Source organism: Cupressus sempervirens, chromosome 7 (genome assembly GCF_028749045.1).
Source record: "Cupressus sempervirens isolate cs-2001-9-10 chromosome 7, ASM2874904v1, whole genome shotgun sequence".
NCBI lineage: Eukaryota > Viridiplantae > Streptophyta > Pinopsida > Cupressales > Cupressaceae > Cupressus > Cupressus sempervirens.
The window spans coordinates 774,419,579-774,438,045 of NC_143124.1; the positions used below are offsets into that span (position 1 = coordinate 774,419,579).

At 33.3% G+C, this 18,467-nt stretch overlaps 1 protein-coding gene across 1 annotated transcript; it reads left to right on the forward strand.

Annotated features, from left to right (window-relative positions):
* Positions 1–6,334: 6,334 nt before the first annotated feature.
* LOC149549609 (putative L-type lectin-domain containing receptor kinase S.7) lies at positions 6,335–9,194 on the forward strand. Its single transcript, XM_089792925.1, has 2 exons — positions 6,335–6,794; positions 7,000–9,194. Exon 2 carries the CDS (start codon positions 7,019–7,021, stop codon positions 9,017–9,019), a length of 2,001 nt encoding a protein of 666 aa, XP_089649051.1. The 5' UTR covers positions 6,335–6,794; positions 7,000–7,018; the 3' UTR covers positions 9,020–9,194.
* The last annotated feature ends 9,273 nt before the right edge of the window (positions 9,195–18,467 follow it).

Consider the following 18,467-nt stretch of genomic DNA (forward strand, 5'->3'; position numbering starts at 1 on the left):
TGAAACAAACCCTACATAAATATCAAATTTGATTTCATGTCATATCCTTTTTCTCTTTTAATGACAATAGAAGAATTTCTCAAATGACCATACCTTTTGTTCTTTCCTCTATCCTTTCTTCTGTGCTTTACAAACACTTTGGTTCCTTTATAATCTTCATGAAAAGTCTTCTTTCCACTGATTCTGTTGTTCTCAATAATGTTCTTTCTTGTTGACTTTTCCTCTTTTCTTTTTCTCATAGCTTCTCAACACTTCTATGTGTCTTCTTCAAAACAATTGTCTTTTCTATAACACAAATCAATCCTCCACAATTTAGCAACACCAAAACATTGCTTCCTCTTTAATCAGCAATTTTTTCCTTTTGGCTCATTGGTTGGACAACAAAAATCATGTACTTCTTTGTTTCAAAAGATATTATCTTCACCATATGAACTTCACAACCTGGCTGCACCAAAATATCACTTGCTCTTTTATCACAATGAACAATTTTGTTCAACTGGCTCTTATACCAAAGTGATGGAGGTGGATGGATTGGATCCACAATGATAATCAAACAACAAATACACACTATAGATGCTTATAGAAACTATAGAATCATTTTATTGCATGATAAAAAAAAAACATTACATTGTGCCTCTTTTATAGAGGTCTTTGATTGTTTCCAGAAACATCTAAATTAACCGACATAAGACAAATAGACTTTTCTAAAGCTATCTACACATAAATTATTTCTAGAACCTAACTTTATCCAACAATTTCTAGAATCCTCTATTACACATTTATATTCCATTCGAAGAAAAATTAAATACCAACAAATGTTAGCTAATTTGATGAATAGACTTTTCACCTTTATGAAAACAAAGTACAAAACAAAAATCATTTTATGCATAAGTAGAGTCACTCATTCCACGTGAGGGAAAGGACATTCTATTCGAACAACTTGAGCCCCTAGACTATCAACAAAGGCAATGACAAGGAATGATTAGCTAAGATAATTGATAATGTAATCTAGAGAGTCATCGCAACCTTCACCCAGTTCAAATCCTTGCTGATAAATAAAAATAAAGCTGGATGTTTTGAACGTGCTCAGAGAGTTATTAATAATCGACAGTGATGTGTTCTATGAGTCATTCTTCTACTGCAACACCCTACCAATCATTTAGGTGTAGACATCTAAATCTCACATACATGTCAGTTGCGCAACATCAGTAACAAAAGTCCCAAAATGTGTGTTTCATTTTATGTGGGTAACAAATTATGAAATGGAAGAAACGTGTGATCAACGTTTTCTCTTGCTTTAAAACAAATAGACCGTATGCCTTTCTCTTGGAGGAATTTCTTTAGAAGAGAACGTGGCATCTAACTAAAGCATAAGTTATCGTTTTGACACATCAAAATTTCAAATTGACTAGAGACATTTTGTCAAGCATGTTTTCCAGTGGCATTTCATATGGTGTTTGAGGTCTTTGATCAAACAACTCACATGCCTACTTTGTGCTCCTATGGTTTGGTATGCAGAAAAGAACATATGCTTGATTTAGTATTTAGCTAAAGTAGTAGAGTTAGAGCCATTTCTTGTTCCCTAGGTATCCAATTTTAGATCCATCTTTTCTTCATATTTTTCAATATTCTCATTTTAAACCGGGGATTTGACCAAGGATGATTATATTACACATATTTATACGGTGACGGGTCCATAGACAGTCTTGGTCCTTGTGTTTTAGGGGGTTTTCATACATCAAACATTTTCCATCCCTTAGACTTATGATGAATCCTTCATTCTTTGTATTTATGTTGAGATAATGGCAATGTGAGGAGCTAATGAGTATGTTTGGAGACACTTGTGTAAGTAGCCAAAACTACGTTTGCCTATACCAGAAACTTCCAATGGTGTTTTGAGCATTCTCCTCATGTGTGGAATAGAAAATCCCATCTGCCTCCTTCTATGCAGTCTATAAAAAAAGTTTCTATTTTAGTTATTTCTTTGTGCCTTGCCTGCTACCGGTGGTGATTGTTTTTTTTTCATTGTCAAATAACAGACACGTAATATCTATGGAACCATGGTGTTTACGAATAGTGTAAAACATAACAAGGATGTCGGAAAAGAGTGGAGGTGACTGGCTAATTACAACTGACAGTATTTTATGAATAGTCTCTCAAGACATCTCCACAAATATATTTCGTGCATGTTCTAAAAGTTATCTCCATACACCCCTTGAGATGAGATATCTTTTGGGCATTGAATCAAAAACATGTTTCACATGCTTCTAGTCACTATAAAATTCAAGCTCCTGCGACTTGTCAGGGTTATATTTCTAATATGAAATGATTAGCGCACTGCTTCTAACTAGACATTTTATCATATGTATGGTCAACCCTTATTACAACAGGACTGAATGTAGGTATGAAGCCCTTTGTTTCCAATGGAAACTTGGCATTAAGGGCGTGCGAGTGCATGATGAGTGATGCGTGCTACTCAAACAATGTCTACCTCTATATTTTAACGAGGCATCCAGTTATATCCCTGTAGCATAAGCTAATTTTTGTGCAAGTTCATTCGAGTCACTATTATCTATTCTCATCCTATGCAATTATTCTGCATTTCAACTTTTTTCAAGATATCAGTGATCTTTCCAAGGCTTCACTTCTTGGGTTATTCATCAGATAGAGAAACCAAATGGCATCTGGGTTTGATCAGAGGCAATCTCTTTTTCTTTACACCTTCAGCCCTCTTGATCGCTTTCTTCATCAAATCAATTTGGAGTGTACCTTGCAATCTTCATAGAAATTCTCACCATGGCCTGCATTTTTTCATGAACTCCATATGGTAGTTTGGATTAGGGAAAATGTTTAGGTCAAATTTTCAAATCCCAACTCTAGCTTTTTAATCTTAATTTTTTCAAAAAACTCTGGTTTTGGGAGAGAGAGCACATAGAGGTTTTGGAGAGAGGAGGAATATTGACTTGTAATCATTAAATTTTTTTAGTTAAGATCTTAACCTAAATGTTAAGACATTAACCTTTTATTAACCCACTTTTTGTGTGATAAGAAAATTTAAAAATAGCACCTCCACTTCAAACTCACCTAACTTTTAGCCAAAGACTCCGATTGTAGAAATTTGAAATGCAACAAGTGTTGACAATGAGCCGAATGATTTCGAGTCATTAGGCTACCAAAAATTGGATAAATGCTTGACTATTTTCATGTCAAGAGCTTATATGTTCATTTACACATTTGGCATAAATTTTGTAATTTTGGTGAGGTAAATACCAAGGATACAACTACCTCCAATTGGGGACAAGGATTGCAAAAGATATAGGATGAACCAAGCAAATTAGAAAACAAGTGTAGTATGATAGGGTCATAGATTTGACAAGGGGACAACGTAGGAACTGTTGAGAGAGACTAGATACAAGTAAAAAATGGAACACACAACAAAAAGTTATAACATATGTACATGATAGGAAAACCCTACCTTTGATAGCTCAAACTCCAGATGAGTCATTCAAACCCATAAAAAGGATGAGGAAAATAAATGCACGGTGAGCTAACAAGTTGAAACTCCCAAGTTCCTGTGAACTGAAATTTGGCCTTTGTCCTTGGATTCCAATTATGAGATTTCTAAAATTCTCCAGAGCCCTAGATGAAGAAACATATCCAAATAGTCATATCTCATCAAAGGTCTTTGAGTTTAGAATCAACTCTATTTCCTATTGCAAGTCATTAATGACTTCATGTTGAAAGAGTTGTAGTACTAGATTATGAAGCTTCTACATGCAATTTTAGCCTTTTACTACATCTATAAAGCCCTTTGCTTTGAATTCTTGTGACCATTCATTGTGTAACCCTTGAATCTTTTCTGAAATATATAGAATTCATTTTCAGCTTTCATGGTCTTGTCTGAAAATCTAGAGAAATATTTTAGATTTGAAGACATATATTCCTTGTAAATAACTTGCATTAGTTGGATTGCATTGTCATGTGAACCTAAGATGAGATCTCCCTCTTCATACTTTTGTCATGGCTATGGTAGGATAGGATTCTCACTTACTTCATCCTCATATCTATCTATTTCCTTATTTAAGCGTACTTCATGAAACTTTGACCTTTGGAAAAATTTAGATGAGGCCTTTGATGAATCATAATCAAAACTGAGAACTTCAGAAGGTTTCATAGCACAAAAAAAGGCATTTCCTAAAGCATCATAGCATTGATCAAGAGGGGATCTTGCATAACTTAGAGCATTGTCATGAACCGTCTTAAGTTTATTAACACTTGCATTTTGTTGGATACATTCCTTGAAATGATCTTCAATAGTTTTTCTCATAGATATAGAATTGATCCCTTCTAAAATTGCATCATTCTTGATATTAGTGTCATTCTTATCTTGACATAGATTTTCAATGCTAGAATCTATAAATTGTAGTTGTTGCAATGGAAAACTCTCTTCTAACTAATTTTGATAAACAACTACACTAGTCTTTTCCTTAACTTTAGCAAAATTATCATGAATTTCACCACTTAATAACACATTAGAGGGTGAGATGGATGAGTTTGTACCTTGAATTTTATAAATATTTGTTTCCTCTTAAATGACCAATGATGGAGGAATAGGAAGATCTTCCCAACATAGAAAGTCATCATCTAAAACATCAAGGAACCAAGTAGGAATAAAGACAACATGGAATTCATCTTTAAGTTTAGATTACATGCTTTTCTTTCCCTCACAATCATTGGCATCAAGTTTATCACAATATTGTGTTGGCACCTTTATGTTGCCTTCTTTATTAGGAACCATTTTATGACAATCTTCTTGAATAGACATATAATCTCCATCTTCTTTAGAACCTTGATAATTTGATGAATCTTTTTGGATGTCTTTCTCACAAAATATTCCATCATCAAGAACATGATTCTCACTATTATCTTCTTATTCAATCTTTTGTAAATTTTGAAGCAAGCATGGTGTAGTTTTATAGGATTTTAAGCCTCCTACTATGATAGAATCTTCAAAAACTCCCCTTGATTAAGTTCTTCCAAATCTTGATTTTCTTGAACAAAAGGTGTAGTAGAAGGAACACCATCATTGCTAAGGATTGTTGATTAAATCAAATGATCAATAAGTTGCTGACCGATTAGAATGGGCACCAAATATTGCAAGCCAAAATAGTGAGTATATTGGGATTCTATAAATATTTTCTACATCCAAAACATAATAATGTTGGTAGTCTTGCCAAATATTTCATCATAAGTTGCTAGAATGGACACCAAATATTGCTAGCCAAAATAGACTAGATTGGGATTCTATTTAACTCAGATTGTGGGAATCTCTGAAAAAATAGAGCCTCCCACATGGCTTTTATCATCATGTGTGGCTCAATCACAATGACTTCCCACTAGCTTTCTGAAACAAACAAGCAACAGTATCACTTTTGTACAAAGCCTAGTAGAACCTGCATTGAAAAAATAGAGCCTCCCACATGGCTTTTATCATCATGTGTGGCTCAATCACAATGACTTCCCACTAGCTTTCTGAAACAAACAAGCAACAGTATCACTTTTGTACAAAGCCTAGTAGAACCTGCATCGAGTACTGATGGTAACCTTCGTTAATTTTTTTTTTCATATATTTTGAACAAACCATCAAAGAAAAAAGTGGGGTAAAAATTTTGGCTTTTCATTCTGTCCATGTCTCTAATTAGACTTCACGCGATATTATACTATTCCAATTTTATATTGAATATTAGAGAGGGAGCGGTGTACAATCGCTGATTATGAACAGAAAGGAAAAAGATTCTGAACTGTATATAGGTCTACATAAGAAACACCTAATTATATTTAAAACTAAGTATATACCATTTGAAGTCTAAAGAATTAGAATGGAATCAAACTCCATGTGAAGATACAAAGAAAACATAAAATCAACAGACTGACTTTGGAAAAAGCACACGCATATCTCTATTCAGAATCCGATCAACACAAAACTTTTCTACCTCCAACTCTTCCCTTATCACCAGGAAAGGAAGAGACATTGAAAAAATGTTGGAAAAATGCTCAGAAGCATTTTAAATATTTGAGCGGATTCTAAATATTCAGAGACCATTCAGAATAGAATCATTCAGCTGTGGAAAGCATTGGTGATATTTTCCTCCATCGTCATACATGATGGAAAGGGGTAGTTTTAAATATGATTTGATTTATCTTTTTCCGCTGTTTAATAGTCTACATAGTCAAAGTGCTTTCCAGGTAGATGGTGTCAATAGTGTCAATAAGTCACAAGTTTTCTTCCCACCAAGCGAAGTACTAACACATTACGGCTCTATTGCATCATTTTAATAATGTGATTTCCTATAAAATTTTGTCCTGGTGCCATAGAAGAAGATTCTTCCTTCAAAGCTTATTGCCTGAAATTTTGAAGGGTAGTTTTCTTAATCCCAACTACCAACTTGTGTGTCTTTTTAAGCATTCCCTGCTAAAAGGCTCTCATGACAACATAAATTTTGATTAATGAAATAATAACAACTATACAAAAGTTATGAGACTCCATAATGGTGTTTAAAATTGTTATCGGATGCAATTTTGTCCATAAAGGACCAAAAACCAACACGTCCATTTACATCAATGAACAATAGCAGCGAAATTTGCCACTTTTCTGTGCATGTACCATTGCATTTCTTTTCTCTACATCAATTGTCATCAATTTTCTTCAAAGAAAAAGTAGCTCACTCCTCTACGAAAAATTATTGCTGATGATAATATAGAGATCTGAACATAATTTCAGTATCTCTGCAAAGGTATGTATACACGTAACTGTTGTACTGCAATTTCTGTAGTCCCATGGTCTGCTAAAAGTAATCATTCATACAAAACTACTTTAATGCTATCCTGTAGTCCTATGGTCTGTAAAATTTAGTCAGTTATACAAAATTACTTAATTGTTGCCCTCATGTAGTCCTATGCTCTGTAAAAAGTACTATTTCATACATTCATTCTTTGCAGGTAAATCCTCCTGGCCAAGATGCTGTTCAAATTTGTTTTCTGCTTGTGTATCACTTGTTCTGCTTTCTATTACGGCTCGGAGGCAGTCCCCATTAGTTTTAATTTCCCCCCACAAACAGATATCCGAGTGTTAGCAGATGCATTCATTTCTAGCGATGCAATACAGCTTACCATGAGCCAATCTAGCCTCGGGTGGGCAACCTATTCCAACATGATTCCTTCACAAACCCTCGCAAGTTTTTCTACACATTTCCAATTCAGCATGGCCGCAGTCAATGGCAGTGGAGAGGGCCTCACTTTCTTCCTCGCTCCCTCCGACTTCCAATCCTCCAAAGCTGATTCGGGCGAATGGCTTGGCCTCTTCAATTCTCAAACTGATGGGAACTCATCGAATCGGATTCTCGCAGTGGAGTTCGACACAAACGAGGACGACTTCGATCCGGATGACAACCATGTGGGAATCGATATCAACAGCGTGAAATCAGTAGCAAAGGTTCCAGTGAGTGATCTCTACACGGACGCTACACTCAATGACGGTTCAAAATGGGATGCGTGGGTGGAATTCTATGGCCCCGTGGCACAGGTTCAGGTGTTTCTTTCACCAAACCCTAGCGGTGCCACTGCAACTAGACCGGCGAAACCGATCTTGTTGTATGACATAGATCTGAGTCAGTTTCTACCCCCAGTTGTCAAGGTTGGTATTTCGGCGTCCACCGGGGTCGAAACTGAAACACACACTGTGTACGCCTGGAGTTTTTCATGCCAAGATTTATCGGGCGGAAACCTAACCCTAACGCCTGCCCCAATTACGCAAAAGAAGCACCATTATTTTGTTTTGGTTAGTATTGTTCTTATTATTGCTGTTATCATTGCTATTATGCTTGTGAAATGGTGGCGTAGGAGCAGCACCGGCGAGGTGAGAAAGAAGACCGAGAAGAGACCAAATCACCCACCATTAGAAGTAGTAGTTGCTCAAAGTGGTGAAGATGAGAGCTATGATGAGCTGGACAAAGAGCTTGCAAGCGCTATTCAGTCTGCGCGCAAGTTTTCTTATAAAGACCTCTGCGCCTCTACAAACAATTTCAGTGCAGATCAAGAGATTGGAGCTGGGGGTTTCGGCAAAGTGTACAGAGGCACTCTGCCTGGCACAAACCAGGCTGTTGCCGTGAAAAGAATGGATCAAGACACTAATCAAGACCGGCAGAAAGTGTACAGGGCAGAGATCACTGTAAACGGCAATCTCACACACCGTAATCTCGTGAAGCTTTTGGGATGGTGCCACAGAAAGGAGGAAAGACTTCTGGTCTACGAATTGCTCCCCAATGGAAGTCTCGACAAATATATATTTGAGGATCATCCGAATGGTCCTCTGGAATGGGATAAGAGATACAGCATAGCCCGTGACGTAGCCTCTGTTCTTGTTTATCTTCATCTGGATCGGGGAGAGAGTATATTGCACAGAGACATCAAGCCGGAGAATGTGATGTTGGATTCAGATTTCAGAGCCAAGTTGGGGGATTTCGGTCTGGCGAGAGCCCTTGGAAGTGATGAAGAAGAGCATTGGCATAACAGTGACCAGTGTGGGACATTTGGGTATGTGGCGCCGGAGTACGCCAGGGAAGGAAGGTTCTGCCGAGAATCGGATGTTTTCAGTTTTGGAGCACTCGCCCTTGCAATTGCCTGTGGAAAGAAGCCCATCGATACGAGCTTAGTTCAGCATGGTCCCAGATTGGTAGAATGGGTTTGGCACTTGCATGGAGAGAAGCGAATATTAGATGCAGCAGATAAGAGACTTGATAGAGAATCCAAAGGTAAGGAAATAGAGCGGCTGATGTTGGTGGGATTGTGGTGCTCTCATCACGATCCGATTGAGAGGCCGAGTATGAAACAAGTACTGGATATCCTTGAAAGGCCTGGAGATAAAATGCCTCTTATTCCTCCGGAATATCCACGGCCCTCTGCACTACATTTCCCGTCGTCTTCATCAGGAACGCCCGGCGAGCTTTCTTCTCGTCTGTAAGTGAACAGAAGCGTACTGTTTTCGCAGTGAAGATTTCTATTGTGTATTTGGACAAGGTAGTATCAAAGACTATACCCGTAAATGGCGTTTTGTCACATCGCTTTGTGGTAACAGTTCCTTATGGTTAGGGTTAGGGTTACTAAACTGCAATAAAATGGAACATTTCTTTCCAAAAGCTTTACAGAGAATGATGATCAGAAATTGTGGGCACTTTTAATTAGTTTGATACTATCTGTTTATCTAGAACCAATTGTATGAAGAGGTTGTGTTCAGTAGGAAATCATTTGAGCTGTATTGGTTAGTGATAGGTTAAAACATCTTAGGCTGAGAGAGTCAGTAAAATGAAGCAGCTTACTAAAGTCTAATTAACGAAGAACTTTTCTATTGTGAAATGTATATTTAATTATGATTTTAAGATGTGATTCAATATTGTTTTGAAATTATGATGAATGTCTGAGAATAATTAACGCTATTAATTATTTTATGAAAGCATGTAAGGATGATCAATTAATTATGGTCCAACTATTAGCATAGATTAGTAGGAGCCTTATTAGGTTTGACCTTATCTTCTAGGAAACTTACATTATGTCCCTATCTTCAACAACCCTTTCTTAATCTTTCATCTAACTTTATAACTGACATTTATAATACACTCTTAAAAATTAGAAGATATTTAGTAATGTAGATATTTACATTAAATTTGAATATAATCAACAGAGATTTAATTGTATACTTTAAAATTATTATTTTATTTAAAACTAAGTATTCACTATAATGTACAAGTTAAGAACTTTCAAGCTCTTTTTTTTCTTCTAAAACTAAATATTCAAGTTGTGATGTAAAATTCTAAGTCATCACTACCGCGGGATTTATAAGAGCTCACAGATTGTGAGAGTAGACCCAAGAAGTAGGCCATAGTAAGGGACAATGTCATTGCTAGATTAAATAAGCTTGGTCACAAAGGGAAGAAGGATTGTAGAGGTGGGCTCTTTTGCAATTATGCTTGTCAATTTGCAATTATCAGTGACAGAAAAGTAAACTTTGTAAAGCCAAGCCTGAAAAGAAAATAGAGCGACTCCTTTGCACATAGGCATATGGTTACTCGTTTACGCACCTTCTAAGTTACTTCCTAGCCCGAGCCCTTCCGCGCCTTTCCTTTATCAGTTTCTTCACACCTTATCCACATTCAGTGATTGCCTTTATGAGTAGCTTTATTCTCTTTCACCGACGATCTGGTTTTACACGTATCTTAAATAGGTCATGGCCCATTGAAGCAATTCATATTCAACTACTTCAATTTCCCTCTCAAAGTGGTTTGTCGGTGCATTATCATTATATATATATATATATAAATAAAGTTTGGAGATATCAAGAATTTTAATTTTAAAATGTGAAATATATTTTAATTGTACAGTCTTAATTAAGCCGAGAGTCTTTCTACAGTGGCAACAATCTTCAATGTAAACATTTTCCATTTTAACAAAAAATTGACATTCATTTACATGTGAGAAAAATAAAATAATAGACTAAATATAATAATTTTTTTGAAAATTATAGAGAGAAAATGGAAGTTTAAATGAGGCAGATCAAGAGTCTCAAATCATTTTTATTGGTATAATTTTTTTAATTTGATTTTTTCAATAAAATATGCATTTTTTCAATTGCTATCATTTTTATGGAATATGATTTTTTTTTTAAATTTGTACATGGTGAAATAAATCATTGTCTAAATTTGATTTGCTGAATTTTTCAGTCTCATAAAACTTCTATTTATTAATATCAATGCATAGTATATATAAAAACAAATACAATAGTTTATTCATAGAATTTTTTTGTTCATTTCATAAATTTATATTAATTCTTTTGAAATTAGATACTCTAGACTTATTTTACAAAAAAATGAATTAAATTTTTAAGTATACTAGTGTCTATAGACGTTATATATATGGGAATTAAATTTATAATTCATTTATTATATAATATTATTTTCTTTTTCTAAAAAGTATAGTCTCTATCAATTAAATATTTTTCTCATGTTTCAATAAAAGGAAAATTTTAATGTTTTATTTGATGTGATGGTTAGGTTTAGGTTATAGTTTGTTTTAATATTCAATTGGGAAAAGGCTGGACTACATTTACATTTTTATGTTCATATTCTAATAAGATTTGATTTACCATTATGGTACAATGCAATATTTTTGCAATATTATATTTGGGTTGATGGTTAGGTTTAGGTTGTTATCTAGCTTATTATTCAATTATGAAAATGAATATAATTTATTTCCATTTACAATTATATGATTTTAAGTTAAAATCTATATACTATTAGAGTAATATTTTGTTTCTTTACTACTTAAATCATTTTGATTTAATTAGTTAAGTTATTACCCTTTAGTGCTTAAGCTTTCTCTTAGGTGCATTAATAATTAATTCTTTTATTAATTATTAATGTACAACCTAACTTTCGTAGGTTTTAGGGTTTCGTTCACTTTTAAGGTTGAACTCTTGTAATTGTTTATAATCTCTTCCATTTCTGAGAATACATTTGCATAATTTTCAGAGCAAAACCCATGCCTCCTCTCATCTTTTCTTTTGTGACAAGTTATTTGCATGTAGTTATTCAAAGGCTTTGTGGATTTGTTTTGATAAAATACTTCATGGTATCAAAGCCAGATCTATTGTAGCTTGTTTCTTATTTGGAGAAAAAGGAGAATGAGGGTTTGACATAATAGATCTAGAGTTTTTCGAGTATTTTCTAAGAAAATAGGAATGTAACTAATTTTTGAAGTAGGTTGAGGCTAAATGGACATCACAGATAGATTCAGAAGACATCAAAACCCTTATTTTCATATAAAATTTGTCTATTTTGGACAACATTGATCTGGGAGGCAAAAGTTTTTGCACAGTAGGACCCTACGGCCTCTACATGCATTATGAGGTATTTAATTTTTTTATTTATTTTTAAGTCAAAAAAAAAAAAATTTCTAGCCCACTTGAGGTTTTTGGCACTAAAACACTATTTTTCGGTGCCATCCTGGACTGGCCTAGCACCAACCATCCCATTTTTAAAATGCCAGTGGTTGATTTTTGTTTGCAACACCACACCACCCAAACTCCATTGCCACCCCGCTGAAGAGCTGCCACAACTAGAGCTCCGCTCTACCACCACTCCAACAGTGTTATGTTTTTAAATTTTTTATTATTATTTTTTAAAAAATAATAATAATTTCTCTTCTTCCAGAGGCCCTATCAATTCTTTTATGATAACTTAAGCATTTAGGGGTCTTTTTCTGATCTGAAAGAAGTGTTGGAAAGATGGTTGTGAGACAAAGATGATGGAGAAGGAATTTTTGAATTTTTTTTTTCTAGATTGATACTTGTTTTGGCACTTGAAGTATGTTGATGGCTTCTATCTTTCGAGGGCCATAACTTTGTTGTTATAGTTTCATTTTTCATTTCGAAAAAGGTACCGAAAAGCTCTTCTCGAGCACTTTCTAGATTCTTAGTCTTCTCACTAGTATTTGGTACCAAATATTTTTGATTCATATCTAAATCTTTTTTTCTCTTCTCTCCTTTATGCAATCAATTTCTAAGTTGGGGTTCGATTTATTACATTATTGGGGGTGCATTTTCTTTTCTATAATTTACTTCAAAATTGACCCTTCTACTTCTATCTTCTTCTCTCAATGGCGGACTCTTATGTCACCTATCTTATACCTCACAACTGCCATACTTGGAAAGGATAGATGACCAAATTGCTTATGGAAAAGGTGTTATGGTCATGCCTCGATGTGCCTTAGCTAGTTCTATAGAGGCCTTATGAGGTTCTTATGTAGTGCAATAAGATGGATGAGGCAATGGGCCTCATTACAATGAATATTTAAGATGGGTTACTATTTCACCTAGATAGTTTGACTACACCTAGAGCTATGTGGGACAAGTTTTCCACCTTGGTTGGCACAATGAATCAGTACAAGGTTCTACAAATAGATGCAAAGTTCACCTCCTTGGTTCTTGAATCATTAACTAGCATTGAGGACTTCTTGATGAAATTCAAGTCTCTTCATTCTATTTTACAAGTTGTTGGAAAGACACAATCAGATGATTAGTGTATCTTTTTTATACTCTCAAAGCTTTGAGGTCCTTATCAGATTTTCACTTCTACCTTCTACTCCACTAAGGATGCTCTAGGTGCACAACATGTTATGCCCTCTTTTAAGACATTCTATGACAAGTTAACTCATGAGTAGTCTAAGCTCACTCAGATGGATTCTCTTATAGGTTCACAATCAAAGACATTTCTTGCCAAGTCACCTTAGGATATATATAGAAGCTGAAGTAGATATCATATTCCTCTTCTCAGCAGTCTACTGGTTCATCATCTTCTTCTAAGATGGACAAAAAGAAGACTGAGACTATTATCTATTCTTATTATAAGAAGGGACCTCATGACTAGTCACATTATTTTTAGAAGAGATTTGATGGCTATGAGAAATAGATTACAAATTTGCAAGCTCTTCTTCAAAAGAGCATTGTTTCATCTCCATCCTCTTCTATCTCGCAGGGGTCTACCTTTTAATCTTTTTCCATCTCGTTGACATCTACACCAGATTTTGGATACGGTCATGCATTGCGGGCATCCATTGCATCTCCTTCCTAGGTCCTTTGGATACTGGATTCAAGTGCTTCTCACCATATGACATCTTCTCAAGGGGTCTTCTCTACTATTGAGGCTTCTCCCATTTCTCGTATTCATTTGGGGATTAACACTACCTTAACAGTTTGTGGAAAGGTTCAGTTGGCATTCAAGGTGGCACATTCAATGATGTATTGTATGTTCCATCTCTATCTGCCAACCTTCTCTCGATTTATCAAATTACATGCAATAGATTAGGGAAGATAGTTGAGTTCATTGTAGATTTAGTCTTCATTCAGGATAGTACAATAGGAGGCCTTATTTTTGTAGGAACAATAGATCATACCACCTATCTCTACACTTTTTTGCAATTTGGTCCACCATCTCTACTATCAGAGCACAACTCTTCTCTTTTGTGAGAGCATCATGTGGTGCAATTAGGACACTTGAACCTTTGTATTGTTCCTAAGATCACCATTTTGATTACCATACCACATCTGGTTGAAATTGAGTAGGATTCTTCTTCCACTCTTCCTAAATCCCCCGCTCCATTCTTCGAGCCTTCAAGTGCACTTGTTGAGGATTCTACAGAGGACATTCATCTCCTCCTTCCTGACAATGTCAACACACCTAAATTGGGGATTCCCTTTTAAGATCCTGATGTTTTCTCCTTTGAGCATTAGTTAGCCCTTATGGTCTTTTAGGGGTTTCCTTCTTCTATGCCCTTGTTTCTTTCGCATTGGAGTTCCATTTGTTTGCTCATTTCTATAGGGGCTCCATCATTCTAGGGGGGGCTTTGGTGTCTCTTCTCTCTCTCATGGGGGGATTGGTTGTACTTATGGTTTTGAGATAGACTTTTGAGCCATTTTATTTTTGTTATTTTTTCATATCTTTTTGGAGAGGAGTTTTTCCCACTAGGTTTTCTCCTTCGTCTCTAGTTTATAGAGATTTCCTTATATTGGGTATTTGATTAGGCGTTGTTATCGAGACCCATTTCATGCTTTCATAGCTATACTAGGTTAGCTTTTCCCCTTCACTTAGCTTAAGGGGGGTGTTAGAGTAGTATTTTTTTCCTTAGTACTTAAATCATTTTGAGTTAATTAGTTAAGTTATTACTCTTTAGTGCTTAAACTTTCTCTTAGGTGTATTAATAATTAATTCTTTTACTAATTATTAATGTGCAACCTAGCTTTCTTAGTCTTTAGGGTTTTGTTTACCTTTAAGGTTGAACTCTTTTAATTATTTTTTTATCTCTTCCATTTCTGAGAATACATTTGCATAAATTTTAGAGCAAAAACCTTGCCTCCTCTTGTCTTTTTCTTTTGTGATAGGTTTTTGGCATGCAGGTATTCAATTGCTTTGTGGATTTGTTTTGATCAAATCATTCATATACAACTATGTTGAATTAATTTTAAAATCAATGTACAATAGGGTTAGGGATAGATTTGATATTTATTTAATATTAAGGAGTCTTAATGGATTCAGTCTAGTTCATTTGTTCCCCTTTATTTGCCTTATGACTCTAATTCATGTGTCTCACTTTCTCCCCCTTTTCCCACTCATTCATAGATGTCCCCTGCCTACTCTCACCATCTCTTCCTCAAATTTACCCTCTATCTATACCTCACACCTATCCCACACACTCTCTTACACACACTCATTTCCTTTAGTTTTTTTATGTTTGACTTGGGTATCTTGCATTTAATTAAATTTTCACATATTTTTAAATATGGTTTACTATTTTGAAAAATATTTTATTGGATATATGATATAGGGTAAGTTATTTAATATGATGGTTTGGTTTAGATTATAGTTTGTCTTAATATTCAATTGGGAAAAGAGTGGACTACATTTACATTTTTATGTTCATATTTTGATAAGATCTAGTTTACCATTATGGTAAAATGTGGTACTTTTATAATGCTATATTTAGGTTTATGGTTAGGTTTAGGTTATAATTTGTCTTGTTATTCAATTATGAAAATGAATATAAACTATTTTCATTTACAATTATCATTTTAAGATCAAATATATGTAGGACTATGTTAAATTAAGTTTAAAATTATGGTACGATAGGGTATAGGGCTAAATTTGATATTTATTTAGTATTATGGAGTTAAAATGGAATTTTTCCCTCCCTCCCTCCTTCTCTCCCCCCTCCCTTTCACACACACACACACACACACACATGTTCTTTAGGTTATATTTTCAACACAATATCTAGTATTAAATTAAAATTTATTTTTGAGATTAGTTTCAAATAAATGATAAACATGGTTAGTGTATATTTAGTTTAACATGAGGGCTAAAATTTCTTATATTTTATTTATTAAATATACAAATTAATAACCAAATGTAATTTTTGAAATGTACTTGTATAATATATTTTGATATTCCATATATTTCACATTAAAAATAAAAAATATACAGAAAATAAAAATAACTTATGTAATTATATTCTTGTATGAAATAATATATATAGTGGCTCCATCCATTTTTTAAAAATAAAAAATAAAAAATATTCTCGTATGAAATATTTTTAAATAACTTATCTTATATAATAATATTTTGTCTATTGCCCAATGGCCAAACAATATTGAACCTAATTTTTGAATTTTTTTATTATAATAATTTAAATTTACTTTTTATATCTATTTATATTTAATAATAATCTAGCTTAATGATTAAAATACTTTAAAAAATATATTTATATGTATGATTCAATATATCCAATTATTTTAATGTTACAAAGTAATATTTTTTGTAAATAATAGTGTGATCTAAAACCTTGAAGGAAAAATTAGAATACAATCTACCCAAAAAATACAACAAAGAACAAAAAGGTTTTAAAACATAATGAGGTTAAATCAATAAATAAAATTGTTATTTAAAAAATTAATTCTAGATCTTATTATGTTAGAAAACAATCATTTTTAGTAAAAAATAATGAGTTATAACTAATAAAACACATATATTATAGAAAAGGGCTACAATTTGCAATGGAAAGGAATAAAGAAAAACATATTTATTGAAAAAACACATTGTGCTTGATAATATAAAAGTCTTTAATAGTTTATATAATGTGAATAAATTTGTTATGCATGAATAAAATCATATATATATATTTTTATTAGTAATAGCTAATTTGGTTGATGTAAAGACCTTATAAAATAATCAGTGATGAGATAAGTATTCTGACCTTAATTTTCTTAATGATTAGCTTTGACTTCTTCCAAAACATCTAGAAAAATAGCTATTCTATTAAATGTCACCCTTACTTTTTCTATAACATTTCTCATTGTCAAAATTTTATTATCCGAGATGAAATCAATTCCTACTATTGCATTTTCAAAATGTAGAAGAAATTTATAACAACTCTCTAATGTAGATTTTTCACATTTATCAATTATAGTTTGAGGGGATCCATTAGTGTTCACTAAGTCAGCTGGATTTGGCATAATGATTTCAGACTCATTATCATAGTGGTCCATTATATTAATATTATATGCTAAAAAAAAACATAAAAGGTTATAAATTGAAATTTATTACATGTAATTTCTCATATAAGGTGGCCCTAAAAAATATAGAGTACATACATGGAAGAAAATATGATTCACAATAAAGAAAAAAATATTATATTTATTTTTAATTTAAACAAAAATAAAACTCATCATAGAAGTGTAATACATCAATATTCTCAATTGCTTCTTATACATTGTAGAGTGCATGTGGTCATCTAGAAGTCTAAATATATTTCATAAAAAAATCTAAAAGCTTTAATTTTAATTTGTAAATTATCATAACTTGTTAATTAAATATGAGATATGTTAAATAATTAGAAATAAATAAAAATGTTATATATATTCTAATACGACTTACAACAATAGTAAATGCATATATGAATGATAATTTTTTTCCATTTGAAATTGTTTGATGGAATATTGAAATCACCATGGAATTATTTTAATAAATAGGATATTGAAATTGATTACAATAGTACCAAGAATCAATCATTTGAATCTAAATCACTAGATTCATTATAGTGAATCATGTTTGTTTGAAGTAGGTCATGTGTATCAGGACCCAACACATCAAACCAGTATAAGTGCTCAAAGGTTCTTTGTCTCATATATGAATTACTATTATTTTAATACCTCAATATAACAAATTCATAGATTGATTGCATCCATGTAGGTATATGTTCTATTAGAAAAATTCTAGTTCTTTCATGAAATGGAAGATCCAAAAATAACCCTTAGGCCCCCATCTGTCGACCACATGCCAATTCCAAGGTGTGCTCTGTAATCCAGTGATTTGTATACAAAAATTTAGCCATGATATTGAAATTTCTCTAGATCCTAAGTACTAATTTGTGGAGCTTGAAGCATTGTTTTTAACCAATGAGAACCATTTTCATCTAAATCTATGGGGTAAGGAGCTTGTTCTAAATAGATCTCTATAGGAACAAAGTATAATTTAGTGGGATCACACTCCTCACAATAAACCAATTCATCAAAAATAGGATCTCTATAAAAATGGTTGAAATTTTGAAGAGCTAGATGATGAAATCTAAGAAAGCCTACTTCCAGAAGATTTCTTTTTGAAGATAAATATTTTCCCCTTGCTTCACTATGAATTCTTCTAAGATCAACATACTCGTAGAAACCATAAGTTCTAATTGTTCTTTGCCTTAACAATTTTTTTGAAATATCTGAAAGAGAGAAAAGAAAAGGAAAATGATTGTGTAAAAGAGAATGAAATATAAATAAAATATTTATTAAAAACCTGAAAGAGTACTCGTCAAGTGGAATA

Excerpts from the sequence above, each read along its gene's own strand:
- LOC149549609 (XM_089792925.1), top strand. The coding sequence starts at position 7,019 with ATGCTGTTCAAATTTGTTTTCTGCTTGTGTATCACTTGTTCTGCTTTC.